Genomic DNA, 27115 nt, shown 5'->3' with positions numbered 1-27115 from the left:
TATCAGAGCAGCCAGAAATAGAAAAAAACAATGACTCTAGCGGCAGCGAGTTGGCATTACCAGTATGCCAAAAAAACACTGTATTTGCTTGACCAAGAGATACCAAATTATGTGTGTCGTCACCAATGCCATCGCAATAAAAAAAGACACCCTCGCAGCAAAATACATGAAAATCACAAACCTGTTCCAAATGTATATGCGTCTTGCTTTTGTTCCTGTCTGAAATAATCTGCGGGTTTGGACACCCAGCTTGATCTGAAGATTCGAATGCGAATTAGGGACCTAAAAATAGCTGCCCGAGAACTCTGAGAACAGCAACGATCATTGGACGAAAGTAATCACTGCCGGCCATTGGTTCTTTTTTTTATTATAGTCGCATGGGACCAATTTGATAGGCCAAGCTGACTGCGTACAAAAATAGTGCATAGTATTTTGTTTATTACGTGCACACGCTGGTATCTTTAATACACAAAGCATGCGAGCAGCATGTTTCTGCTGTCCTAAGACTATAAAACCGTGCACCTCTTCCAGACCCCTCTTCCCATGCGCAAGCGCATACAAACTGGGGAGACCCATTCGGACTACTATTCTTTTGTTTTTTGTTTCACTTTATCTCCTGTACTTTAATACTTTTTTCCTTTTGCTTTTCACAAATTTCACATTTATAATTTTTTTTTAAGAAATGGCTATCACCAACACGCTCTTTGACCGCTCCATCCTGGGACCAGCGCTCTCGCAATGATCCCAGCCAACTACATAATGCGTCCCCTGGAGCTGACCGATTTCCGCAAGGGCTACATGGAGTGCCTCTCCAACCTGACTATCGTCGGCGACGTCACCGAGGACATGTTCAGCGACAACTTTGAGGAGATGCAACGCGCCGGCGGATACTTTATCATTGTAATCGAAGATCTCCTGGCCGAGAGAATCGTTGCCTCGGGCTCGCTGGTTGTCGAGCAAAAGTTTTTGCGTAATTGCGGGCGCGTGGGTCATATCGAGGATATCGTTGTTGCTAAGGGACAGCAGGGTAAGCGGTTTGGGTTTACTGTTATTAAGCAGCTGCTGGAGCTCGCCAATGCTACGGGTTGCTACAAGGCCATTTTGGATTGCGATGCGGATAATGTCGCTTTTTATGAAAAATGCGGGTTGGTTAACAAGGGCAACGTGCAAATGGCTGTTTACGCGCCGGACGCTGCTCACAAGTGAGCGCTATTGTTTTGTGCGTTGTTTGTTTGTTTTTTCACGCACTATTTTATTTTTGTCGTACTGTGCGCTATTTTTTCAATCTAGAATTTTTATTTCATATTTTCATATTTTCAATTTGAAAACAATAATATTTAATAATTATTTTATTCGGAGTTGGCTGATTTGAAGTAACCAATCTTGTGGAGCCAAAAGAAAAGGCTGATCCATTGCACTGTAGTTATTTTTGCCTCTGGATAACTAACAACGAGCTGCGGTTCGGGCTGGAGCTGGTGCTGGAATCGGTACTGGCATTGGCGCTGGCATTGGCAATGCAGTTGCGCAAGCGGTAAGTGCGGCAATAAAGAATGCGACAATGGCTGTAAAATGCATAGTGTATGCGTAAATATGCGCAGAAAAATACGTGTTTAAAATGAATGTTGTGTAAATATGAAGAAAGTTGGAATGTATTTTTTTTGGAAAGTTTGAATCCTTCTAGTTGTCTTTTTATGTGCAAATTATTTATATGTCGGCTTGTGTGTCGCAAAAAAATGCGCTTCAGCTCAACTGTACGTGATGTATCTCTTTGAGTGGTGCCACGAAACAATAATTTATTGTTCCAGAATCATAAAGTTCCTAAACCTTTTGTGCTCTAAACAATAAATCAATCCGCATTTATGCATTTAGTAAAATACAAACAAATAGTCAATACCAATACTGCCATTGACAACAATAGCGTACCACAAAACCACACGAACTACACATGGCTTATTTCTCCAAAACCAAACCAAACCCAACATAACGCAATATGGATTGACATGTGCATTTCCAAAATAAATGTTTTTACAATTGTGTTGTGTCTGGAACGATAATGTCATTGGCAAATACTGAATAATGATGTATAATAAATAAATAATCAAAAGGAAAACAAAAAAACCAGCTAAAATTGCAACTCATGCACTAAGTGCTAACAAAATTTACTCAGTCTCAGCCAGGCGCTCCAGGGCAGTGATAACCCTCTGCGGGCTGGTAAGATGCCACGCGGCCGCAGTCTTCTTGTCAGCCGGCCAACAGTAATAGTGAAATAATGCGGCGGCTTCCCATCTACATCCTCAGCGCCCCCATCATTGATGCTGCGCTTCATTGAGCGCACTGCGCGGAACATATCTTCGTCCGTCTTGTCATCACCCGCGCACGCAACAAAGTCCCACTGTTCCGGATGAGCACCCATCAGGCGCTTGACAATCTCGCCCTTGTTTACCGACATGGGCCGCACCTCGAGGCACTTCTTGCCGACCAGGATTTCGACGGGGCGCTTGGAAACGACAGAGTTTTCCAAGTGATTCATGCACTCCTTAGACTGGAACTCTCCGTACTCCGGGTCAGCATTGCGGTATGCCAGGTGATTGCGGTCTCCTTGGGCTCAACCATTGAGCCGGCAGTGCGCTCGGTATAGAACTGGAAAATCGCCAGGACCTCGTCTTTCCAGCTCATATCAACCTCGTCCAGGATGTTGATCCAATCGCCATCGGGGTAACGAATAAACGAGCCGTGCTCGCTGCTCAAGGAAATACCCTTGATGTCGCTCAGATGCAGGTCAAGGAATTCTCTGTCGCGCCCAGAGATGATACACACAAAGTTGCGTGGGTCGGCGCACAGCTTTCTCAGAGCCTTGAGCATCGCTGGCGGGGGTAGTGCCTCTTCAGGGTTGTTGGTGATCGGCGTCAGAGTTCCGTCGTAGTCGAGCATGATCAAGCGCTTCTTGGAGCTGGCAAAGCTCTTGGCAAAGTAGTCAGCATCCAGCGACGGCGTCACTGAGTTGCTCTGTCCGACAAGCACTGTGGCGCGCAGGTCCTCGATGACAGTGCTTGCCCAGTACTGCGCATCATGGCTAACAACGTGCTTGTACATCTGGTTAAAGCGCACCTTCTTCTCGTCGGAGCTCATGCACAGCGCAGTATTTATGGCCTGTGCAACGCCCTCATAGTCCCACGGGTTGATCTGGATGGCGCCGCTGACCGACCCGGCAGTGCCGTAAACTCGCTCAAGATAAGTGGGCTGTGCTTGTCGTGTTGACACACGACGTACTCGAGAGAGCCCGTGTTCATGCCGTCGCGGATGGCCGTGATCAGGCACAGATCGGCGATGTTCAGGAGAGCCATGTACTCGTCAGTGTCCAAGAACGACTGGTGGTAGAGGACAGGCATAAACTCGAGCGAGCCGTAGCTGCTGTTTATCGATGTGACCAGCTCGATATCTTGTTCTCGAGGCGCGGCTGGCGTGTCTGGCCGGGCTGTGTGACCTGTATCAGCACGACCTGGTTCTGCCACTCGGGATAGATCTCGAGGAACTTTTCAAAGGCATCGAGCTTTTGCTTGATTCCGGCGACCTCATCAACCTTGTCGCGGCCAATGATGATGCGCTTACCGGCAAACATCTCGCTCAGATTGTTGATCTTGTCCTTCACGCTGGGCTGCGCGCGGCGCTCCTGGACAAGCTTGACGTCGATTCCAATGGGGAAGACGCCAATGGTCACCATGCTTCCGTGATTGTCGATTCCTGTGGGCGTGGACTCGAGGCCGAGCACGCGTGTGCACGAGCTAAGGAAGTGGCGGGCGTACGAGTATGTCTGGAAGCCAATCCTGGTCGAGCCCAGCATGCCGTTGAGGATCTCTTTGCGCTGGGGCAGGGACCGGAACAGCTCGGAGCTAGGGAACGGCGAGTGGAAGAAGAGGCCGATGGTCGCGGTTGGGTTTATATTCCTGAGCATCTCGGGAAGCAGCAGCAGTGGTAGTCATGGGCCCAAACTATGTCGCATAAAAACAGGCACGACAAGTGGCAAAAAGCACATGATTAGCAAGAGTTGCGAGGCGGCACACATTTGGTGGCATAATTATAAAAAAGCCACGACATAGATTGAAGTAGATAGACGCCTGCCTTAGCAATCATCCGGGCAGCACCGATAACATCGATGGCATCGATAATGCATAGATTACAGCAGCTGTAATGATTTGGCAGCTGATAATTTAAGCATTGGCGGCATTCAAGGGGCATTCCATGTCCATTCAGCTGCAACACGTGTATTTTTATACTTACTGATGTCTCCCTCGTTAAAGATCTCACTGATGGCGCTGGCAAACGTCTCGTTGACCTTGCGGTAGCTCTTCCACCAGCTTGGATCTGCGGGTGCGCGTCGTTCCACGACATGTAGTGCAGCAGCGGCCACAGCACATGCTTCGAGTAACCCTCGTAGTGGCCATTCGCTGTCTCTTCATCGAAGAATACGGGAACCGCCTTGTGCTCCTCAGGACCAACCTGATATTGGCGCGGCTCTCCTCTGTCAGCCCGCTGCACGAGCGCTCCTCGCCCTTCAAATCCTTGTAGTTTCCAATCCACCCCAGAATGGTGCAGTCAAGGTTTGCGTGGTCGTTGAGCGAGCGGATTCCAGCATACATCGCTGTGTGGCCGCTGCGGCGCGCCACCTCCCACTTGTAGGGCTCGGCCGGGGTCTCCTTGGAGACTGAGACGCTGAGCGGCAGGAAGTGGGTGGCTGCGATAATGCGGGCTTGCGAAGCCAGTGCCTTGTGCTTGTCGTGGGCGTCATCGACGGTGCCGGAGAACGAGTTGGAGCGCGACAGGGACACGACCTGCAGGCTGCGGTTGGCGGCATCGTTCAGGTCGAGTTTCGGGTTGAACATTTGCATTATTTTTCTTCTCTCTTAAATGACTGGCTTGTAAAAAAAGTTACGAATTTGAAAGAGCTTGAAGGGAAAATAAAAGTCAGGAAGCCAAAAAAATAGATAAAAGCTTGGATACTTGGAAACGGGGCGTATACAGCAGGCACTTTGTCTTGCAGCCTGTCGGTAAATCGGAGAGGGAAATGGCTAATCAAGCTGGGTAGGGCAAATATTGTGTCCTCAAAGCCCAGGCCTGTTTTTGTTGAAAAAGTCCAGAACAATAAGCTTAAAATGCGACAATTGAATGTAAAAGTGATCAAGCAGCGAGTACGAAAAAGGATATACTTCTTTAGCAAAAAAATAAAGCCAAGAGAAGAGGATAGAAGGAAAGCATAAACATGGCGAGCAAGGAACAGCACAGTAATGTGTTTGCGCAAAACACCACTATTACCATTACTGTCGTCATCAAGATCTCTTATTTTTTTGCTTTACCCTTCCAAGGTAGCAAAATAATAAAAGGGCGATTACATCATCATTTGCGGCAAACTGTTTGTGGACAGAGACATCACATCGGGAAAGCAGAGTCCTCGCAGCTCCACCAGCAGACGCCTGCATATTCTCAATGCATTGGACCAGCATTGACCACAGTACCCACGCTTGATGAAAATGGAAATGCCTCGTTCCTTTTTCCTTCTTCAGAGAAGCGCAGATTTCTTTTTCAAGCCCCCTTCGCTCCCTGGATAAGGGGCGTTCAAATGTAACTTGGCAATTAGGCATTATTATTATAAGTGTACACAGGGAAAAGAGCCCAAAGAAAAGCGATGGCTCACATTCTTAGAGCTGGCTCGGCGCGGAAGTTCTCAGCGGACCTGCTGTCGCCCGGGACGGGCTGATTCACGTTGACGTTCGGCGCCTCCGGCAGCAGCTCGGGCATCGGCGGCATGGCGTCATTCAAATACGACGGCACCTCCTCCTGAAAATCAAACTCATCGCCCAGCGCATCCAGCTCAGCCTCCAAGTCATTCTCATCAATATCGTCGGGCAAATTGTAGCTCCGGCCCATCAGCTCCTGCACCTCATTCGCCTGCTCAAGCAGGTCGGCCATCTCGTCCTGCATATCGTAGATTTTGTCAATGTCAACGTTCTTGTACTGCTTCTTCATCGCCTTGTTGGCGTCCTGCATGGCCTGCATGGTCGACATTGTGTTTTTAATGTTCTCCGTCGCAAATACCGCCGACTCCATGTTGAACGATTGCTGCATAAGCTGGTCCCGCTGACCCTCGTACATCTTCTTTTGCTGCAGCACGCGGAGTGCACGCTGTTTGACTGTGTTCTTTCCTGGGCCTTCGCGCATCTTGCTCAGCTGGTCGCGGTACCGTGCGAGCTCGCCCTCAAGCTTCTTCATCTTGGCTTCGACGGCGCTGACGCGTCCGTCGGTCGACGAAATTGCGTCGTCCAGTGTGGGCTTGGGCGCCTTGGCCTTGCCCATGCCGAATATTCTGTTCATTGCGGGCCAAGTGTGGAGGTGTGAAGGTGTGAGGATTTAATGGTGTAATGGTGTAATAGTGTAATGGTGTGTGAAAACAGAAAATGGAATCTAGATATAAAATGTTGATTGGACAAAGTGGTTGTAAAATTGAAAACCAAAATTGAAGAAAAAAATACAGAGATAGAAAAATGGCCACTTGACACTCAAAAAAATATATCACGCGTCATGCCCGGGTGCCCATCCAACAAGGGTCGCACTTTTGCTCCTTTCCTTTTGCACGTGTTATTTTATTATGCTCTTCAAGCGTCATTACTATTAAATTGACCCGCCTTGCTTTTTTTCTCCTGAATTCCAACAGGGTTGGTGTACAGAGCCGCAGCAGGAGATATTCATGGACGAGGAGACCGAGCAGGAACTGCGTCGTCACCTGGCGACCACAGTAATGGGATTGCCCTTTGGCCATCTACCAAAGGAGCTCCGCCTCGACATCTCCGTCAACGACAGCGTCACAATGGTGACCGAAGGCATCGCCAAGGCACGCGTATTGGCGACCCAAGCCAAAGAGGCCAATGAAACGCATATTTTGGATCTGTTCGCCAAGGCACTGGACGAGAACGCAATGGCTTCGGAAACCGAAGCCCAAATCATCGCCCTGCTGAAGAAGCAACCCGAGCTCAGCTACAGGGTGCCTACAGAGCCCAGACACATGCAGTTTATATTGAACCGCTGCCCTGATCTCTTTGATCACCTAACAACATCCATCAGCGACGCAAAGCGTCTGAATCTCATAGTTCAGAACGCAATTTCCAGCCCGATTCCCGTAGCGCAGTTGAACGCCCTGATCCGGACAATGTCCCGGTTTGCCAACGAGCTCACTTGTGAGACACTGTTCAAATACCTGGATGTCTTGGAGGCTACTTGTCGATCGCAAAAGAAGGGTGAGGCGCAGGCGTACACTGTGCGCTCGGTTTGCGTCATCTTTTTTCTTGTCATTGACAGCAACGAGTCGCTTGTGGAGCAGCTGTTTATACCGCTCAGCTCGTTCTGTCTGTCGTACCTCTGGGTCAAGTACGCAGCCGATCTGTACCGGCGCCTAGCAGAGTCCAAGATCAAGATCAAGACAGACCAGCTAGCGGCAAATTGACCAAAGCCGGGGGGGGGGGAGGGGGACTTTGAGGTCATCTTGCCTTCTATAAAACACTGCAGTTTTTCTGCTAATGAGCTGTTTTTGCAATGTAAGATATGCAAATATATTTTCTATAGCTATTTGCTTTGCTTAAATGTACTTTATCTGACTTCCGTCGCTAAAGGTGTACTTTGCCGTAATGCTCTTGAACATGTCCTGGCACGGAACGCGCGCGTGCAGTCGGATGCACAGCAGGAAAGCGCCGCTCAGCTTGCGATGCAAGCTGTACGTCTCGTCAGGCGGCGGAGTCAGCCGATGGCGAAGCATAACAGGGATAGCTGAGCGCACGTTCTTCGACACATCCTGGTTTCCAAAGTCATAAATACCAGAAGTAGCAAACGGCTTACCCAGCTCCAGCACCGAATCAATATGCGCCTTGGTCATGATATCTGCCTCGTACCCGGTCAGGAATCCTAGTTCTGTCGACCAATGGCGACACGCCTCGCGGTCATTATCCATGGCGGCCTTGAGTGTCAACAGGTATTTGTCCAAAAACGCCTTGTCGAACGACCGCGACGCGCCAAAGTCCAACAGCACAATCTTGCGCGTCGCCGTGTTGTAAAGGAAGTTGGCCCAGTTAGGGTCGGTCTGCATGAACTCAAACTCAAAAAGCTCCTGCAGGCACAGACGCATAATGTGGGTGCCAATGTGGTCACGCACTTCCTGCGAGTACTCCTCGGCCTTCTTCATTGCTGTGCCCTCCATGAACTCAGCCGTCAGCACCATTTTGCTAGACAAGTCACTGACAAGGCGCGGAACCACGAATACGGGGTCGTTGGCCAGCAGCTGGCCAAACTTCTCCATGGACTGGGCTTCGCGCTCGTAGTCGCATTCCCAGTGCAGCTCCTTGCGCGCCACCCGGATAGTGTTATCCAAGTACATTCCGCGCGGCAACAGCTTGCTCATCATAAGCAAGGACTGCATGTTGTTCAGATCGCTGTCGATCGAATCGGCAACACCCGGGTACTGCATCTTAACAGCAACCCTGCCAAACCCGAGCTCCATCTTTTTTTGCGCGTTCAGCTGTGCCTCGTGTACCTGGCCAATAGACGCAGCAGCAAACGGAGTATCGGAAAACTCTTCGAATCCCTCGCGCCACTGCAAACCTAGCTCCCTGCGCATAGTCTTTTCGACCTGTGCCAGGGGCACATAGTTGGCCAAATTCTGCACGCGCTGTAGAACCTCGGAAATCTCAGGCGACAGGTTCTTGGAGTCTTGGATGCTCAGCATTTGTCCTAGCTTTAGCGCTGCACCGCGCATCTTGGATAGCTTGCTCACTACACGGTCGATGTTGGCTTTGCTCAAAAATACTGATTTTTGGGTCGATGAGGTTTCCGATCCCAGCCCGCTCCAGCGCTTGGTTGCTTCGCCCAGGGCGCCGAATCCCAGGCCAACTGCTAGTGATCCGTAGTGGAACAGGCGGCTGACCCGCGTCGACGGCATGCTCGCGGCGATGAGCTCCGGGCACTGCTCTGAATTGCTTTCTGGAATGATACCGTCAATGTGAATGGGTTCTGCTGGCTTTTGGGGCGCTTTGAGTAGCCGCAATTGCTCTCCGCGCAGGCAGACAGGCGGCGGCGGAGTGTGCAGGCGAAGATGCGTCAAGTCGGCCGTGATAATGCGGATCTCTGATGTACTATGTTGCTGTTGCCGCTGCTGCGGCTGCTGTGAAAATGGCTCAATGGAGGGCTCTGCAGCCTGCATTTGTGCTCTGATCGACCGGATCAAGTTGTTGCGGTCCAACAGTCCTGCTGGATGCAGCGCTATTGGCAGCTCGCGCGTGGCGAGCCCGCTAAGGCACGTGCGCGGCCTGTATTCAGTTCGAGAATTGTTTTCGCACGGTGTCGTTTTGCCGACTTTTGATTCTGTGTCTACGGCGAGCGGCATGCGGCTGCCGAACAGACTGGACGTTCTAAAGTGGTGCTCTATCCCGGCTGCGGCCTCACCGACTGCCAGCTTGGCAACCTTTTTTGTTGCGCGCAGCACCAAGAATGCGTCGACCAAGCCCATTTGGAAAATTGTGAAAGAAATAATGTGCGTGTTGCCGTTAAATTTTTAATACAAAGAATACAAAGCAAATTCAGCGGCGCAACAAAGAACAAAAAGACAACTGTTGAAGCCATTGCCCACCCAAAGAGCAAATGTCACTTAAAGCTTATCGTAATTTTAATTGGCCTGCAGTCCCTTGATTTGATCGGGGCTTTGTGCCTTTCACTAAGAAGTGCAAAAAGAGGTACAAAGCTGGGCACTCATAAAGCCTAAGCAAAATTATTTTCCTTGGTGCTCGCTTTGACACGCCATCCCTCCATTTTTTTGCATGCTGACCTTCTCTTTCTTTCCTAAACTAACTCACTTTATTTCAACTTTTTATTTTGCACATTTAAACCACAATTCACACACTAACCAGACTTTCTTATATATAAAAATGAATTTTGACGAGCGCGAGGAGGACTTCCGTGAGATGGCTGCTATGGGCAACATCAAGGCAGTAACAGCGTACCTTCGTAGCGGCATACAAGTAGACCACCAAAATAAAGTGAACGGTTGGACAGCCCTGCACTGGGCCTGCGCCCGCGGTCACCTCAAGGTTGCCGACATGTTAATCCGCGCCGGTGCCAATCTCCACATCAAAAACACAAAGTCCCAGAGACCAGTTGACATCTGCAAAACTGACGAGCTCCGGGAGCTCTTCGGATTCCACATGGGCTCCCCCGAGATGGAAGAGTCGTGCCGGGCATCAAGTGGAATTATGTCTGAGCAGTCGTTTGTGCCGAACTACATGAATAACCCCGATTTCTCAAAGGCCTGGGGTGTGCCCGACAGTGCAATGCTACCGGGGCATGGCGAATCCGGATACATGCGTCAGAGGCAGTTTGAGGCTTCCATGAGCAACAGCTCGAACCGTTTACCTGTTTCGACACGAACAATATCGGCGCCAGGACCCAGAACGGCACTGGCACCGGAACCGGCCCCATTGCTACCACTTCTGCCATTGGCGAGGCAGATGGCGAGGAGCGCGAGCTATTGGTCTATGGCGAACAGTACAACGACGAAAACTTGATTGGCTCTGTGTTTGTTGATAATCCCGCTCAGACTGTGACAGAGCTGATCAGCCAGATTCGCGAGGAGCTCGACGGTGTTCCTGAAAAAATTTCTATTTCCCGGTACAACGGAAAACTGACCATTCCTATCAGCGCTAAGCAGGAGGAATTCAGCATTAACAAATTTTCAGAAACTTTGATGACGTGGTAGTTATTAAGCCACGAACAACCGAGGCCAAGAAAGAAGTCGAGTAAAAAAATTTGTAGCACATATCTCACCACCAAAAATAATATAGAATATAGAAAGACAAAGCCGACTGACAGTGCCACACACGTTGCTCGGCTAAATTAAAACAATTAAAACATGTCGGTGCAAGATGGGGAGACCCTGCGTCGAGCGACCCCACTTGATTTAATTTTTCAATTTACACAACTATACGCATGAAAAATGGCGCTGCTCTGCGGCCGCCGACATTTATGCGCGTCGGACAGAATCACTGTGACCCTTTTGAATATTTATGTGCCCCAATTTTATGCGCCAACGCCTGTCAAACAAGACAGCTGCGCCGCGAGTCATTCTGTGTTCTCTCAACCGCACACGAGAGCCAATCAATCCAGCCTCCATCGTTTTCCATCCCACACACATTTTCCAGGACGCAACACGCGCCAAATAAACGGTAGAGGCACTAATATTGCGCATGTCGTCACGCACTAAAGTGTGCTACTTTGCATTTTCTTTGTTGGCTCCGCATCAAAGGCCGAGACATTAAAATGATTTTGCTTTGTTAGAGCGTATAAACAAAAGACCTGTTTGCATGAGAAAGAGGCAAATAGTTGCTTTTTCGCCACACTTTCCTTCTTTTGGAGCGTGTCCGTATGTTGCTAATACTCTTTTTGTTTTCAAAATTGTATTCCACATGCAAAGTTTGGGCGAGAGGAATAAAGACAAACTCAAGTTTGAGCGCTGAATATTTATTACGACTCGGCGGCACTGTGAGAGGCAGCTTTAAAATCAACCTTTTTTACTCATTTTGATTTTGTTTTAGTAAAATTATACATTATTGCTCTGATGTGCACCCTTACAAATTAGACAGCAAATCTACAGAAGTTCTCTTTATTATTACACCTTAGGGATTTTTGTATTTTTAAACATATATATCCGCATCAGAACATTCAATTATTCACTTCTCCGCTTATACCGCTAGCGTCTATTAAACAATTTAAATTGTGTCCCCCTTTCCCCATCCATTTTTCGTATCTTCATTTCAGCGGCAAAAAAGAAGTAAACGGGGTCGACCAACTTTAAATCTATTGCAAAATTTTCCGAGTCCACCTTTTTTACCTGCAAAACACACATTTATTATTCTCCCCTCCTTGCTCCCCGCAAGCCTGATTACATGCAAAGTTTGTGTGCTGACGACCAGACACTTTCCAGCTGATTTGTAATTAGAGATCAAGCACAAACGTAAGTACAAAATTGTATACGTGTAACCCTGTTTAGCGAGCTCCTTCTAGCCACTTCATTACAGCCTCCACATAGATGTGGGGCAATTGTTTTCAGTGTATACGCCGCAGAATCCTCCGCATTACAACATTGCGTTTAGCGCTGTTGTATATTCTCCATCCATTAATTTGTCTCTGGTCACTTTTGACCTAATTGCCTCTCCCTCCACTTTTATGCCTTTATGATATCGCCCCCCCACTTTACCAGACACACATACGCGAGCTGCACAGAGAAAACGGAAGCGTATGTAACTGTACTTGTATGTTGGCGTGGTATGTGTTGTCATGCCACTATTCTAGGCTCAATAACAAAAAAGCGTCTCTCCACATTTACATCCCTATGAATTGTTTGCCGTTAAAAATATATAATACCCACCATTTTCCCTGGCCTACGAGTTGGCATACATTCATATGTGCATGTTCATACAATCTGTCTTATACTTTTCTCGTTCTGTGTTAATTGCTTTCCTAGCCCAAATTTGAACACAAACCACACTACCCTCTACAGCCAAAGGTACATTTCAATTTCAATTTCAAATATAAATTGTTTATCTTTTTGGCGTAAAAATATTCCGCAGTTTTTGAAAGGGCAATCCCAGTATTATTATAATCGAACAGCACGCTCTTGTTTTGTGGTGTTTGTAAATCCTAGTATTTTTAACTCCATTTTGCTGCACATAATTTCCTACAAAGGCTGTTTTTGAGACACAAGCAAAATACCAGGAATCTGCTTTTACTGTCAGACTTGGCGTGTCTTTCAATGCTTTTTATCATCCCGCTTGTTTTTTTTGCCTTTTCAATGTCTGCAGAACACAATCCAAGTGTTAGTCCATTTATAATGTCATAGTCGCTTGTCATTGAACAGTTCCGTTATCTTTTTTTTTTGTATTGCGGTGCGTGCCCTGCATATTTCCATTGTCCAATGCGCTCTAGTTAATCGGATCCTTTGAGTGATCTGTAAAGTGTTTAGTTCGTGAATGCTGATGATCAAATTCAGGCGGCCTCGCATGTGTTCTAATAAACGCGGAAAAACATGCCATACCTTTTAATTTATCGCATTCCTTGTCTCTCATGATTCCAAAATGGTGTTTTCCTTTGATGCGAAACTGTGCCTCTAAAATCCATTTAGGCTTTTCTTTGGTCTTACCTTGCCTGCCATGAGATCCTGATATCTGTCATAGTTATGCGCTGATTGATGAGCTCATTGCTTGCCACCAGCACACAGACTAACACATATGTGGCCAACGACAGCTGCAGGTGATTCCAAACCTTAGTCAACCCGTTCCCATTTGCACAAAGGCACCTGGCACAAGTCACGCCGCTTGATTTTTTTTGCCAAGGTTATATTATTCTGCGCTTATTAGCCTTGAATTTTCTCCTCACGAATCCTGCTTCTTTTTTATTTAAATAAAGTGCTTTGCCGCTGTCACCGCCTGGCGACATTTGGCAGTGCTGGATAAAAAGAAAGCAAGCTCATCACAAAAAAAAGCGCTTTGATTCTTACATACTATTTGACCTGGTTTCATACGTGCATCGGCACACTCTGATGTAAATAAGCACCTTTTTGTTTTATACTTTGCTGCTTTGCCGCTTGCTTTGTAGCCAAAGAAAAAGCATCGGCTTTAGTTTTATTCGTTTGTATTATCGGGGACAAAATTTTCTTTTTTTCTATGTCAGCTTTGTATGTACCCACCCCCTTTTGCCCATGCCTTTTTTAGTTTTGATAAAAGGACAGCAATTGGTTTCGCCAATAGGGCCTTTTAAAATGCTCGTCCTTTTTAGCCACTTATACCAATTTCCTTTTTATAATAGCCAACCCTGCATTTCAAAGCCTATTTTTTCTTTTGTGCCTGGAAGAAAAAATTGTAGGGTTTAAGGTTTCCATTTGCATTCAACGGTAGTCTATAGCTTACCAGCTGTTACTTTATATTCTCGGCTTTTAAAACACAGAGCCATTTCTGACCTTTTCTTCCACATCTTTCTTTCTCTCTCTTTCCCTCTCCTCTCATACTATACAAACTAACGACCTTATTTTTGTCTGACTGTATTGCTTGCAATTTTTATCCAACATTTTATTCTATACGTGAATATTTGTTATATAGCAGATATTTTTTAGTTATACACACACTCACTTTTTTCATCTTCCCCTCCTCTCCTCTTATCCTTTCATCCCACTCCAACATATACCCCCCTTTTCAATATTTGTGTGGTTTATTTTCTTCCCCGCCCTACTCTGTGTCTCCAACATCATATATTTCTCCCCACACACATTATATTATCTAAACACATCATGAGCTCTTCGAGTTATTTCCATAGAAGTCAGGAGCATCCTCGCCGCGTTGACCCATTTGTGCACTACGTGCCTCGCGAGCAAAAGAAAAAACCTGCGTCAGCAAAGCCAAAAATAAAAGCAAAAGTTACAGCAGCAACAGCCGCCGCTTCATCATTAACAGTAGCAGCAGCAATACCAAAAACAACAGCAACACTATCTCGCGCGACTGCGCTAAAGAAACGCTTGAATATGGATGAATCTAACATTGTTGCCATTCCCCGCCACCCGCCGTTGCCGCACAACGTCTCGGGCATGTTCCAGGGCGCCGAGCCGCCATACACCTCTGCGCAAGCTAGCAAGAGCTCGACAATATCTCGCGACTCTTCGACATCGGCGGCGTATTACTCTGAACAGCCTTGAGACATCAGCAATTCCAACCCCGGCAAACGCACTACGAGGGGCACAGTTGTTTGCTTCAAACACCGAATCACACTCCCGAAGCACTTACCGGCCTCGGGCCAGCACTGGTTTTTCGTTTAACCAGCCGACAGATTACTCTGCTGCGGTTACGCAGTGCGCGATGGATCCGTTTTCAGCGTCCAAGATGGCAGCTCATTTGGCAACAGCAATGGACGCCAGCCTTCTTATCTGCCGCGTCGCGACTCTGCGACCAGATTTAATATACTGCCATGTCGCAAGAGATTAGGCATGCACCAAGCAACATGTTCTCACCAATATGCCATTGATCTCCGCTCTGAGCCACACTCGTCGCCAGTCCATTGACTCGTGCATCTCAGACACCCGGTCGACCGGCAAAACAGCATCAGCAGCGGTGCTGAGCGCAAGTACACGTGTGACTGGCACGACTGCGGGCAAGCCTTTGACCGCGTCGAGCACCTCAACCGCCACAAGCGTCGCCATACCGGTGAAAAGCCCTACCGCTGCCTCGTCTCAAAGTGCACCAAGCTGTTCAGCCGCTTTGATAAATGATGCAGCACGTCGGAATCCACTGCATCGAAGGGGCAAAGACCGAGGTTCCCAACATCAAGAACTCAATAGCAGGTGCAACGGGCGCGGTCGTGTGCGCCGCACTAGCTACCGCGGCACACAGGACTCGTATGATAAGTTCCGCGCCACGTAGAGACGTCATTGGGCCATGGCCTTGCCGAGTGCTGCATTCTTCCTACCAAGAACCCCGACTTTTCCAACCTTACGCTGCGCCCGCTCATCAACGACATGCTGCCGGACACCAACTCTGAGGAAACGCCCTTGTGGGAAACTGTTGGGCTCTCAAGCGCTGATCCGTCATTGTCGCAAGCCGCCAAGCGCTTCCGCCGCGACAGCGTTGTCGACGATATGGACAGACACATGCCGAAAGCAGTGTCAACAACTACCACAACACATCGCCTTTGTCGGGCTCTTCCGAAGCGCTTTCTTCGCCCGAGGGAAAGCGCACCCGCCTTTCAGCCGCTAGTCACGGCAGCCAGCCAATGGCCAGATGCAGCACCTGGCAAACTACCCGCCGCCGCCTGAACGCGCTCGCACTCTGCAACAGGCCCACTGTACACTGATGATGGTATGGCTCGCACCACCAATATCAACGGCTACTATTATCCGCAGCAACATCAGCATCGTCACAAGCCCACTCACACTGTGTTCACATCTTCGATTCAGAGGCCCAGCTTATCCAATAGCACCACCATTATCACTCGGGTACAACAACAACAACACCAACTGAGCGGTATAAACTATAAACTCACTGTAAATTCGTGGCGCGTGTACATTTCTTTTCTTTTCATTTTTCCTTCTCTCTTTTCTCATTACAATTAATTATTTCCAAAAAATATATACAAGAAAACACTTACTTGTCATCCTTGGTGTCTTTTGGACCTTTAACATGTTTGGCACCTTGCTGTCTTTTGCTTCGGACTTGTTCTTTCTCTTCTGACGCTTGGCCCTGTTTTTGGCAGTTTTCTCCTCATCCTTGCGCTTCAGCGACTCCAGCTCCTCATTAAACTTTCACTCGCCAGATCCTCCTTAGCCTCCACATCCATAAGCTTTATGCGAAATGCTCTTTCCGGCGCAGCTCCCTGTAAGTGTGAAAATCGCTGCTTCCAGCACCAGCACTGGACCCACGCACATTAAGCACGATCTCTGGCGGTGGCCTCAAGTTGGCTTCTTAGACTGCGGTAGATCAATGGGTTTATCGATGCGCTGCATCAGTTGCTCAATGTGGGTGCGTTGTTTGTCGATGGGCGCGCTTTTGGGTTTCGGGTGGAGATGGATGTGTTATTGGTTTCAGGCTTCTTGGTTTCGTTGCGTGGTGGTTCTGTGGACTGGTTTTGGAGGTTCTGTTGCCCATGGGTATGCGCTGTTTTGTCCGCCATATCTTGAATTTTTTATTTTGCGTAGTAAGGCTTAGAGAATCTAACTTAGGAAGGGGGGGGCATGATGGGACGGGGGGTCATCAGCTCTGCTGCATCAACGTAGTTTGGTTGTGGGGAGGAGGCAGCTGATCTCCAGGATTGTGAGAGAATAGTATGCTAGTTTTTTGATCGCAGGCGATGATCAAGCCTGTTCAGATCAACACAACAGCAAAAAAAATAGAAAAAAATTCATCGTACCCCAAAAAAAAATAAAAGATTTCTACGCTTTTGTATATTTTTTCCCTTGTTGTTTGGTTGAGTTTAAGCCTTGAAAAATATATTCAAAGCTCTTTTTATTTTATTTTCTCTCCCTTTCCTTTATTTTCTTGTCTAGTAGTTTTAGTAGTTTTTTATTTTATAAATTTACACTTTGCACTTTACATACTCGTTTTGGTTTCTTTGATTTTTTCGCACCTACACTTTTACTATATCTCTTTTTTTCTCTTTTTTCACTCTTTTTTCCACTTTTTTTATCCTTTTCCAGTTTAAAAATCAAACCCCCCAAGACAAAAGTACTTTTAAAACAATACAAACAAAATGGTCGACGTTGAAGCCATCAAGGCCAGCCTACTGGCGCACGCCGAGACATTGAAGATCTCCTGAGTCTGATCCCACGCAAGTTCTACCTCCCCGAGGAAAACGAGCAAACAATGAACAACCGCTACATGAAGAACACCAAGAAGGAAACCGAGGAGGCAAAGAAGGAAGCACACGCAAGGCACGAGCCAACGCCAAGGCCGCACGCCTGGATCCTGAAAACCACAAGACGGTCCAAGAAATACAGGCGGAGAAGCTTGAGAAGCAGGTTGCGGAGAAACTAAAGATCGCGGATACTCCCAAGAAACAACAAAAGCAACAGCAGGCAGCAAATGAGGAGAGCGATTTGGATGAGGATAAGGATGAGGACGCTGGTATGTCCGGCATGACCTTTGATCTGGATGACAAAAGGACACAGGCGGCTTTGGTGGTTGAGGAAGCGCAGCCTACGGAGATCAAGCCTATGGCGGCTTCGGGCTCGATAACCGAGCTGAGGCAGCGCCTGCAGGAGCGCATTGACGTGCTGCGGCAGAAACGGAAGGCGCCGAGGATGACGTGTCCGGGAGGCGCTGCTGGAGAAGCGCATGACTCGGCGGAAGAAGTCCAAGGAAATGCAGGCCAAGGCCAAAAAATCCGGCAACCCCGCGCAAGAGCAAGTGCTCGGCAGCAAGACTCCCTCGGCACTCACCGACGCGCCAGGAGCCGGCAAGGGCAGCGGCAGCGGAGAAGTCAAGGAGAGCATTTTCTTCGGCAAGCTTTCTGCGGAGCCACCAAGAAGAAGCCGGTGCACGTGAGACAGCAACTGATTAAGGCCGAAGGCAAGAAGAAGGAGCTTGCGGAGCTTAAGAAGACCGATTCAGCCAAGGCGGATGTCATCGAGGAGAAGGATCGGTGGAGCAAGGCGCTGAACCAGGCCAAGGGCGAGAAGGTCCGCGATGATGCCACGCTGCTGCGCAAGACCGTCCGGCGCATGGAGCAGAAGAAATCCAAGAGTGCGCGCGAGTGGACTGACCGCAAGGAACACGTCGATACGCGGATGAAGGAGCGCACGCAGAAGCGCGATGCTAACCTCAAGGCCCGCGTTGACACCATCAAGATGAAGAAGCAGGGCAAGTCGAAGAAGGCGATCGAGCGCGTGCTTAAGGGCGGCAAGGCTGGCGGCATTACAAAAAAGCCCGCGCTGGGGCCGCTGCCGGCGGCAAGCCCAAGTCGGGCGGATTCAAGAAGGGCGCGGCTGGCGGGGCCAAGGCGCGGCCTGGATTCGAGGGCAAGAAGGGTGGCAAGAAGTAAAACGGAAGCTACCTTTCAATTACAATTAATACATTTGTTCTATTTTCCACATTCTGTTGCTTATTTTTGTTTGATGTGGACAAGAGTGGAAGATGGCTCCTTTGGCTCTTTACTCATTTCCTCTTGTCTAAAAAACATTCCCATTTTTGTCAATAATGCCACCATTCGCAAAGGTCAGAATCCAAGGCCTATATGCACTGCCCAAATCGCAGGAGCCGGTGACTGCGGAGCTGCTCGAGTCTGTCGCAGAATTCTTCAGGCGACACAGCGGCCGGGTGCTCGCCATAACGGGCGCCGGCGTCAGTGTCGCCTCAGGCATCCCAGACTACCGCGGGCCGCAAGGCACCTACCGCGTGCACCGCGGCTACACCCCAATCCTGCACCACGAGCTCATCGCCCAGCATGCCACGCGGCAGCGCTACTGGGCGCGGTCCTTCTTCGGCATCCGCCCAGCCTTCCTCGCCTCGCCCAACCCGACCCACCGAGCGCTCGCTAGCCTCGAAAACGCCGGTCATATCTCCGGCCTAATAACGCAGAACGTCGATGGGCTGCATCTGCAGGCTGGCAGCAGGAACGTGCTGGAGCTGCATGGGTCGTTGAGGCACGTGCGGTGCCTGGATTGTGGCCATTTGGAGAACCGAGAGGATTTCCAGAGGACCCTGGAGGAACTCAACCCTGTGTGGGCTGGGGTTGGTCGGGAGATGCTAAGGTCCGGTGAGGAGCCCATGCGGAGACCTGACGGTGACATTGAGTTACCGGCTGCCCTGAGCTATGCCGACTTCGCCTACCCCCAATGCCCACAGTGCCACACGGGCCACTTTATGCCGACGGTGGTGTTTTTCGGCGGCAACGTTGCCCCCGAAGTGCGCCTGAGATCGCATGAAATGGTGGAGGAGAACGGCGCGGTGATTGTGTGTGGGTCGAGCTTGGCTACGTTTAGCGCGTTTAGGCTGGTGAGGCATGCGAGGGAGATGGGGAGGGAGGTGTTGATTGTTAATTTGGGAGAGACCAGAGGTGATAAGGAGGCCAAGTGGAAGGTCGAGGCGCCGGTCGAGGAGATCGTGCCGCCGGTGGCTGCGATTCTCGGCGCCTGAGAGAAGACTGATCCATTGAGATCATCGGCTGCTGGTGCTTGGAGGGGACCCCACATCCCATAGATGAAATACAAAGCGGATGATTGCATGGGGAGAGGGGCAAGCCTCCTCGCGAGGGGGGGTTCACCCCTTGCTTTCTGTTCATCTCTTTGCTTTATATACACATTTTGTTATTTTCTTCTTCTATCTCTCTGCTTTGTTAAACATAAAAATACAGCCATGGACTCCTTGTCAGACACATTAGTACCAATGCTCGCCGCCTCACTCACCGCGCTCTCAGAGCATCAAAATCAGTTAATAACCGGGCTCCAAACCATCCACGCGCAGCTCTCCCAAGACGACCACCCCACCGCGAGCTACTCTCCACACTCACCGCCTATATCACGCAGGCCAGTACCTTGCAGCGCAAAATGATGCTCATCCACGCGCGCAGCAAGGACCTTCGGCGGCGGGCAGAGCGACTCAAGCAGCATAGGGCAGCGCAGGACATGCAGGTAGCCGAGTGGATGATGAGGGAGCGCGCGAGGGAAGTACCAGAGGCAAGGAGTGAGATGTCTGGCGGTAGTTTGTCGTCGCCGGTGCAGCGGTGTCGGTCGGTTCCCCCAGCCGCTGTACTGTCGGCCTCGCCCGTGGCTTTGTCTTGTCCTTGTCTGGTGGTATGGCGGATGGTGATGAGCACGGCGGATTGCATGGGCCTGAGGGTATGCCGGTGTTGTTAGGAGAAGATGGTCTGTGGAGGATGTGGATCGGCGGTTGCGTGGGCTGGGATTCAGTCGAACACTGTGGTGGAGTTGCCGTTGGTGACTGGTGGCAGCAGCCCCGGGCAGCCCACTCCCCGGATTGATGCGGTTATTCCCACTGTTGCGTCGTCTCCGAATCCCCCTGTTGTTGCGCAGATGGTTACTATTAAGCGCAAGGGCAAGCGCCGAGTGCGCGTCCCGACCATTGAGTAAAGGGGTGGCTGGACGCGACAAATATGAATTAAAAGGTTTGCATGGCCTGATATTTCCCCATAAACGGAGCCCTAGCGATGCGATGCTTTCGCTTTATTTTGTTAATGGTTGTGTTCAGAGGGACGAGTTTTTTTTTTGCTGAATGTTTCAAAAAGCCTCTTTCTCTTTTTCTTCTCTTATTTCGTAGCACCATACCATCACCCCTTATATATACCACATAAATCTGCATCATATTTCAATAAAGCCATGGCGACATCAAGACCGATTCTCGGCGAGGACATCAACAAGGAGACCGAGTCATTATACAGGAAGCAGCGAAAGCTCGGCGAAGGAACCTACGCTGTAGTCTACCAAGGCCAGCACATCAAGACGGGGCGCACAGTAGCGATCAAAAAGATCAAAGTCGGAAACATGCGCAGCGGCCTCGACATGTCCGCGATCCGCGAAGTCAAGGCACTCCAAGAGCTCCGGCACCCGAACGTCATCGAACTGATCGACGTTTTCTCGCACAAAACCAACCTCAACCTAGTACTCGAATTTCTGGACACCGATCTGAAATTGTCATCAAGGATAAAAGCCTGGTGTTTATGCCTGCGGATATCAAAAGCTGGATGATGATGGCGCTCAGGGGGCTGGATCACTGCCATAGGTGCTGGCTGCTGCACCGCGATCTTAAGCCTAATAATTTGCTGATTGCTGCCGATGGGCAGCTAAAGTTGGCAGATTTTGGCTTGGCCCGGGAGTACGGCGATGTGAAGCGCGCGATGACATCGCAGACGGTCACCCGCTGGTACCGTGCTCCTGAGCTGCTCCTCGGCGCCACCAACTACTCAGGCGCCATTGATATTTGGGCAATGGGCTGTATCTTCGCCGAACTCCTCCTGCGCGCCCCCTACCTTCCGGGGACTCAGACCTGGAGCAGCTGACGACTATATTTAAGGCGCGCGGCACACCGACGGAGGAGGATTGGCCGGGGATGACGAAGCTGCCGTCGGGATTCAAATTCGACCGGTATCCGAGACCCCAATTCGCCGACCTGTTCCATGGTGCGTCCGAGGATGCCCTGCTTTTAATGAATCGTATGCTCGGGTTTAACCCTACCGGGAGGATTACCGCGGCGGAGGCCCTGAGCCACCCGTATTTTACTAATTCGCCGAGACCAACGAGACCTGCAAAACTGCCGAGACCCAAGAAGCCGGATATGGTAGAGGATACCGTTGATGGTGGTGAGCCAGAGAGTGAGGGCGCCAGAAGAGATTGTTCCGGATATCGTTGATGCTGATGATGATTTGTTTGGCGATTCGGATATTGCTGAACCTGCATCCAACGCGCAGACATGCGTATTACTTCGCCAGCATAAATTGTTTTGTGTGTGACCATATTATTTCAGCTTGACATTAAATAAAATAAAAAAGTTACGCACATGTATAATGGACATGGGTGAGAAGGATGAAGAAAAATCGAGCAGTAAATATTTTTCACTTTAGAGTCTGTGGATTTTCTTTGAGCTTCATAGCTATCTCGGACTTTCCTTAGCCAAGCTGGCCGTTTTTTAAAGAGCTTTCTTTTCAGACGCCAAGCACATATTTTTCTTTAGCTTAAGCAAAACAAAAATAAATAAAACGTCACGCCATTTCCTTAATATTATCCGACACTTTTAAAAAAAAGCAGTCCCCTTTTTCACCTTCTCCGCAGGGCAATGCCTACTATTGGAAGATAGAAAATCTCGACCCACTTTCTCTATTTTTATGTCATTTTGTCATACGATTTTTTTAAAAAGTCCAGGCTTAGCCAGCTTTCCAAATATCGTAACTAACAAAAAGAAAATAAACCTCCACGCACAAGACGTATTAATTTATCTCGTCATTATTTTTTCTTTGCTGCACCCAAATTGCTACTGCCAAAAATGAATTTTGTTATAAAACTCACATACAACCTCCCTCTTTTTTTATATAATTTTCCTTTCGTTTTCTACAATATTTTTTAATATATACACATAAAGTATTTAGCATTCTTTTACATTATATCCTTTTCCAAAAAATAGAAACATTACACATATGAGCACGCAGTACTACCGATGCATTGTGAAGCAAACGCCGCTGGCGCTGTGGCGACAAGGCCTTTCACTGAGCAACTGCTCCGCATTTGCCCAGCAGCTCACCCGCACATTACAGCGACGCAATATTGGAGCAATACCAGCACAGGCACAGGCACGACAAAATGGAGTGCTCAGGACCTCATTATCCTGCGCAACTCCGCCAGCAATTCTCCAGCCTCAGTCATCACTGCAAAGACCACGACCACACGCATACCACGGCCTATTCAACTCCCACTCACACACCCGCAGCACCAGCGAAACAGCAGCTAAAATGGATATCTAGAGCACCATCAGGCTGGCTCCCGAATCACACTAATCGGTATGGGGGCCAATGTCGGTATGAGCGTGGCCAAGGGCATTGCTGGAATCTACTTTCATAGCTCCGCGTTGCTTGCGGACGCCGCACACTCCATGAGCGATATATTGGGGACGTTGTCACGCTGTATACATTTCGCAAATCGCGGCAGCCAGCTGACGCCTTTCACCCTTATGGGTATGGGCGGTATGAGGCGCTGGGGACGCTGTTTGTCAGTGCGTTTTTGGTCGCTGCTGGTGTTGGAATCGGCATGCATGCGCTGGAACAGGTCGTCGGGTACTTGCCTGATCTCATGGCAGCTGCTAAATCTGGTGGCTCCGTGGATGGCGTAGCGGAGTCTGCGAGGGATCTCCTGGCTTCATTGGCAGGCAGTGCCGAGGTTGGGGTAGCAGAGGGAGGAGGATCCCTTGTGTCCTTGGGCCATACGCACGGCGCAGCAGCACAGGCGGTGGTGGATGGCGCAGTGGTGGATCCTCGGGCAATCTGGTTTGCTGTCGGATCAATCGCTGTTAATGAGGCGCTATTCCAGGCGACAATGAAGGTCGGAACGCGGACAAAATCCAATGTTCTGGTGGCAAACGCCTGGCACCACCGCAGCGATGCGTTGACCAGCCTGGTGTCTGTCGGTGCCATTGGCGGCGCCATCATGGGATTCCCCGTGCTCGACGCTATCGGTGGCCTGGTTGTTAGTACAATGCTGGCTAGGAGTGGGATGTCGATGACTATGGAGGCTATACGAGAGATTACGGATACCCCGCCGCCGATGCATTTAACCGAGGAGGTCCAAAATGCCCTGAGGTGTATTGCGGAGGGGGTGCCGGGTGTATCCGGGATTGATGCTGTTCAGTGTCGGAAGTCCGGCCCCTTTTTGCATGTGAGAGCTAATATGGTGGTTGCGCCAGAGGAGAGCGCAGCCAGAATTGAGGCGGCCGTTGTGAAGATCAGATTGGAACTGCGCGGGAAGCTGGGGTTTGTGCAGAGCGTCGATATTAATGTGGAGACCACGGCAAGCAGACAAATGCGCAAATGAATTTTCTTTGGGTTTTGCTTGAATATGAGGTTATTTTGAAATAGTTGAGAAATTAAAAATAAAGAAATTAAACTGGGTTTGAAACAAAAAAAGATATTGAAAAATTAGAGTGAAAAATTAGAGAAAAAGAGCAAGGGAAGACGCACAACCAGCAATGTTGGACTGACTTTCGCTGAGAGTTGTGCTGTGTGTGTGTGTGTTTTTGAATTGGTGGTTTTTTCTACTTCATCAGCGTCAGCTCGTTGAAGGCGACACCGACTAAGTCGTAGGGCTGCTCACCTTCTATGGCAACGGTAATCCTGGCGTCCTCCTGGTAACGCTCAAAATATACGGCTTGGTAATCAGGGCCTGCACCAGACGGCGCACAACATACGGCATCTCATGGAGCACGTCAATATCGTGAAGGCGTGTTTTAGGCTGGGCATCAAATGTAACTGTAACTGGCTTGCCATCTGTGGTCTTTCCCTTGGAAGTAAACAGTATCCGCTTGGGGACCGAGTACCCACTGCCATTCTCGTCCTTGACCATGTCCATGTGCTCCACAGTGGTATCCCAGAAAACCGCCTTGAGGTTGCCGGCTTCAGTCAGACCGGCGTTGGAGCAGCAGGCACTGCCAAAGCTCGCAGGCGTCTCGTACTGGAGAATATGGAAGGTATCCCTTTCGCTAGCCTCCGCTGGGGCGTCCTCGCGCTTGCCAGCAAAGAACACCGTGTTCCACTCGGCGCCCACATTGAATGGCATGATGTTTCCGGAGTGCGCGTGGATAAACATACCACACCTTGCGACTGGAACGCCTCCCCATTAATCTCGCCCTCAACCTTGATATCTCCAGTAGGGTAAAAGTAGTGCTCCGCTGTGCCTTCCCCAATATGATTCTTGCCGTCGCCAATCTTGTACCCATCACCCTTCCGCATAAACTCAAAAGAGGCGCGACTCCTTTGGCGTTGCGCTGCTTGCCGGCCGTATACTTGACCTTCAAATCGCGGTGCTCCGCGTCCCAGGCTACCGAAATGCCCTTGCATTCGTACTCATCGCTGTCCTTGCGGACCTTGAGGCTGTGCCCGTTGTGCGTCTCAAAGACGCACTTGTGTCCGGGAACGTAGAACATGGCGTTGGTCTCGATGGTCGTTACCATGGCCATGTATACCCAGGCAATTTGCACAAATCCACACACCCATTGTCGAGATGGAAGTACAAGGTCTGTGTCTCCGAACCCGTGCTGTCACGCTTCCACGCAAAGTCCTTGGTCACTGCCTGTGTGGCAATGGGCTGGCCCTCGGGGACCAATGACGCAGCTGTGATTGTCTTTTTCTGGACCATCTTTAACTTGAATTTGTCTAGGAAATAAAAATAAAAAGCCAAATCCAATAAGAATAATTAAATAAAAAAGAAAGAAAGCGGGGGTTATTTTCTTTGCTGTGATTTAAGAAATTTAGAATAACGTAATGTATACACGATAAAAAAGGAAAGGAAAAGAAAGGTTGGTTTTTTGTTGGAATTAGGATATTAGCAGTTGTACGTTGTAAATGTAAATAAGAAAAAAAGGATGGAAAGTGTAAAAAGAAAAGAGGGAAGGAAAGAAAACCGACAAAGACGAGGACAAGGATTACTTCTCTTATATAGCAGTTCAAGAGAAATAAAAATAATGAATAGTGCGGATATATGTTGAGCTGGCGTACAATTATTTTCTTGTGTTTAATTTGGATCAGCCGACTTTTTTTTACTTGTACTCCGCCAGGATGTTTTTTTGTGTATTGTGTTGGTGTTTGCAAATAAAACTTTACCTTTTAGTGTAAGTAAAAAAAAGAATAATCAGAAAGGAAACAAAAAATGAAATGAGGGAGTGAACTAAAACTTGCCATCATTATTTTTTCGATGGCCTCTTATTACCATTTCCCCTCAAACCTCAAACTTCCAGATATTTGGTGTGTAGTCACAATATTATGAAGGTTAGAGAATATAAAAAGTAGGACGAGGCAGAAACACATAAAAAAAGGCTGAGAATTATGCAAAAAAATTTTAACATGCGTCAAATTCTATTACTATTTTAGTTTCTGATTGGAACAGGTGGGGGTTTTCTATATCGATAGATCCAACAAAAAAACAGGAGTTTCTGTGATTTACAGATCCCTTTTTTGTTTTTTGGTTTTCCTGCCTTTTGGCTTGTCTCCAGGTGCAAAAAAAGACAAAGAAAATCAACAAGTTTGCTCCGCTATTTTGATGTTTAGCCAAAGTGACTTTCGGGTGGGTCGATCGTTGGATTTTTTAAGATTGTATTTTTCTGCCAACAAAACAAAAACCTCGATTTTTTCAAAATGCACGTCATAACCCGGTGGCTTTATCAAATTGTGTCGCAAAAGCCACCATTTCAACTCTATTTCTTTCCATGCTTGATGAATCGGCATTAAACTCGTATTTATATTTACATTTTTTAGTTCCCCCCAACACAATGCGCACTGAAAGGAGGCAATAATGCATGACCAAATAAACCCACCAAAAACCATATTGTGTTGCTACGTCATCGCTGTGCGCACAAACATTTGCTTTAAATGACATCGGCCGGGAACACGAGTCTTTTTTGTCGAAAGTGAATGTACTGGTTGCAACTCTTTCAGCTCGCTTCTATACACTTGCAATATTGACTACATTTGCTGCTTGTTTGTTTGTTTGCTCCGGAGCACTGAACAAGTCAGGCCTCGGAGCTGTTGTGACCATTGCCAAAATGTATACAAATGTCGGCAATATTGGTATTGTTGTGTGGTTAAAAGGGAAGCCAATAATATTCAACTAAGCAGCCACAAGGAATAACTGCTAAATGGTGAATGAAATATTTATTAGGAAACTAAGGCGTCCTCATCCTCATGATGGGAGCACCTTAGTATATGTCGAAACTAAACTGTGACAATGTACACGGCACTTCCTATGACACACATATGTATACAAGCATCTAAAAGAGCGCCAATAGCAAAACAAATGCTATTTTAATCCACCTCGAAATTACATCAATTTCTGCTGGTATCG

The 27115-nt window shown here is 48.6% G+C and overlaps 12 protein-coding genes across 12 annotated transcripts; 8 read left to right on the top strand and 4 right to left on the bottom strand.

The window, feature by feature from the left end:
• The first annotated feature begins 484 nt into the window (after nt 1-484).
• BX661DRAFT_183869 (acyl-CoA N-acyltransferase) lies at nt 485-1334 on the top strand. The gene has a single exon (XM_051536342.1). The coding sequence runs from the start codon at nt 739-741 to the stop codon at nt 1204-1206; it is 468 nt and encodes a 155-aa protein (XP_051391026.1). The 5' UTR covers nt 485-738; the 3' UTR covers nt 1207-1334.
• A 725-nt stretch (nt 1335-2059) lies between these two features.
• Nucleotides 2060-4942, bottom strand: BX661DRAFT_183866 (glycosyltransferase family 20-domain-containing protein). Its single transcript, XM_051536341.1, is given in 9 exon segments — nt 2060-2237; nt 2255-2557; nt 2611-3221; nt 3260-3411; nt 3429-3952; nt 4179-4183; nt 4279-4362; nt 4428-4476; nt 4494-4942. The coding sequence occupies 9 exon segments, from the start codon at nt 4884-4886 to the stop codon at nt 2160-2162; spliced, it is 2199 nt and encodes a 732-aa protein (XP_051391025.1). The 5' UTR covers nt 4887-4942; the 3' UTR covers nt 2060-2159.
• A 743-nt stretch (nt 4943-5685) lies between these two features.
• BX661DRAFT_143952 (Snf7 family) lies at nt 5686-6366 on the bottom strand (the record flags this gene model as incomplete). The annotated part of the gene is made up of 1 exon (XM_051533026.1): nt 5686-6366. One exon carries the CDS (start codon nt 6364-6366, stop codon nt 5686-5688), a length of 681 nt encoding a protein of 226 aa, XP_051391024.1.
• Nucleotides 6367-6739: 373 nt separating this feature from the next.
• Nucleotides 6740-7492, top strand: BX661DRAFT_171635 (uncharacterized protein; the record flags this gene model as incomplete). Its single annotated transcript, XM_051533723.1, has 1 exon — nt 6740-7492. The coding sequence occupies one exon, from the start codon at nt 6740-6742 to the stop codon at nt 7490-7492; it is 753 nt and encodes a 250-aa protein (XP_051391023.1).
• Nucleotides 7493-7624: 132 nt separating this feature from the next.
• Nucleotides 7625-8977, bottom strand: BX661DRAFT_144009 (ABC1 family-domain-containing protein; the record flags this gene model as incomplete). Its single annotated transcript, XM_051533027.1, has 1 exon — nt 7625-8977. One exon carries the CDS (start codon nt 8975-8977, stop codon nt 7625-7627), a length of 1353 nt encoding a protein of 450 aa, XP_051391022.1.
• Nucleotides 8978-9837: 860 nt separating this feature from the next.
• BX661DRAFT_183863 (uncharacterized protein) lies at nt 9838-10945 on the top strand. The gene is made up of 2 exons (XM_051536340.1): nt 9838-10445; nt 10481-10945. Exons 1-2 carry the CDS (start codon nt 9852-9854, stop codon nt 10784-10786), a joined length of 900 nt encoding a protein of 299 aa, XP_051391021.1. The 5' UTR covers nt 9838-9851; the 3' UTR covers nt 10787-10945.
• Nucleotides 10946-14067: 3122 nt separating this feature from the next.
• BX661DRAFT_183860 (uncharacterized protein) lies at nt 14068-16246 on the top strand (the record flags this gene model as incomplete). Its single annotated transcript, XM_051536339.1, is given in 10 exon segments — nt 14068-14748; nt 14765-14915; nt 15069-15154; nt 15172-15318; nt 15346-15384; nt 15410-15431; nt 15494-15697; nt 15715-15823; nt 15906-16063; nt 16205-16246. The coding sequence occupies 10 exon segments, from the start codon at nt 14369-14371 to the stop codon at nt 16244-16246; spliced, it is 1338 nt and encodes a 445-aa protein (XP_051391020.1). The 5' UTR covers nt 14068-14368.
• Nucleotides 16247-17494: 1248 nt separating this feature from the next.
• On the top strand, nt 17495-18734 carry BX661DRAFT_183859 (surfeit locus protein 6-domain-containing protein; the record flags this gene model as incomplete). The annotated part of the gene is given in 4 exon segments (XM_051536338.1): nt 17495-17833; nt 17880-18097; nt 18109-18599; nt 18688-18734. Coding segments are annotated over 4 exon segments (1095 nt in total), but the record flags the coding sequence as incomplete, so codon positions are not given.
• On the top strand, nt 18631-19838 carry BX661DRAFT_154309 (DHS-like NAD/FAD-binding domain-containing protein). The gene has a single exon (XM_051533256.1). It carries the CDS (start codon nt 18759-18761, stop codon nt 19695-19697), a length of 939 nt encoding a protein of 312 aa, XP_051391018.1. The 5' UTR covers nt 18631-18758; the 3' UTR covers nt 19698-19838.
• Nucleotides 19839-20355: 517 nt separating this feature from the next.
• Nucleotides 20356-21926, top strand: BX661DRAFT_194058 (kinase-like domain-containing protein; the record flags this gene model as incomplete). Its single annotated transcript, XM_051537845.1, is given in 4 exon segments — nt 20356-20358; nt 20942-21210; nt 21228-21511; nt 21562-21926. The coding sequence occupies 4 exon segments, from the start codon at nt 20356-20358 to the stop codon at nt 21924-21926; spliced, it is 921 nt and encodes a 306-aa protein (XP_051391017.1).
• A 409-nt stretch (nt 21927-22335) lies between these two features.
• Nucleotides 22336-24165, top strand: BX661DRAFT_183855 (cation efflux protein). Its single transcript, XM_051536337.1, has 3 exons — nt 22336-22875; nt 23034-23190; nt 23220-24165. The coding sequence occupies exons 1-3, from the start codon at nt 22708-22710 to the stop codon at nt 24092-24094; spliced, it is 1200 nt and encodes a 399-aa protein (XP_051391016.1). The 5' UTR covers nt 22336-22707; the 3' UTR covers nt 24095-24165.
• BX661DRAFT_183853 (Svf1-like-domain-containing protein) lies at nt 24166-26076 on the bottom strand. Its single transcript, XM_051536336.1, is given in 7 exon segments — nt 24166-24393; nt 24426-24811; nt 24868-25011; nt 25029-25313; nt 25329-25431; nt 25819-25823; nt 25985-26076. The coding sequence occupies 7 exon segments, from the start codon at nt 25985-25987 to the stop codon at nt 24315-24317; spliced, it is 1005 nt and encodes a 334-aa protein (XP_051391015.1). The 5' UTR covers nt 25988-26076; the 3' UTR covers nt 24166-24314.
• Nucleotides 26077-27115: the final 1039 nt, after the last annotated feature.

The sequence above is a fragment of the Kickxella alabastrina genome, assembly GCF_025024165.1.
Source record: "Kickxella alabastrina strain RSA 675 chromosome Unknown BX661scaffold_14, whole genome shotgun sequence".
Lineage (NCBI taxonomy): Eukaryota > Fungi > Kickxellomycota > Kickxellomycetes > Kickxellales > Kickxellaceae > Kickxella > Kickxella alabastrina.
This window is presented reverse-complemented; position numbering and strand designations above follow the sequence as displayed.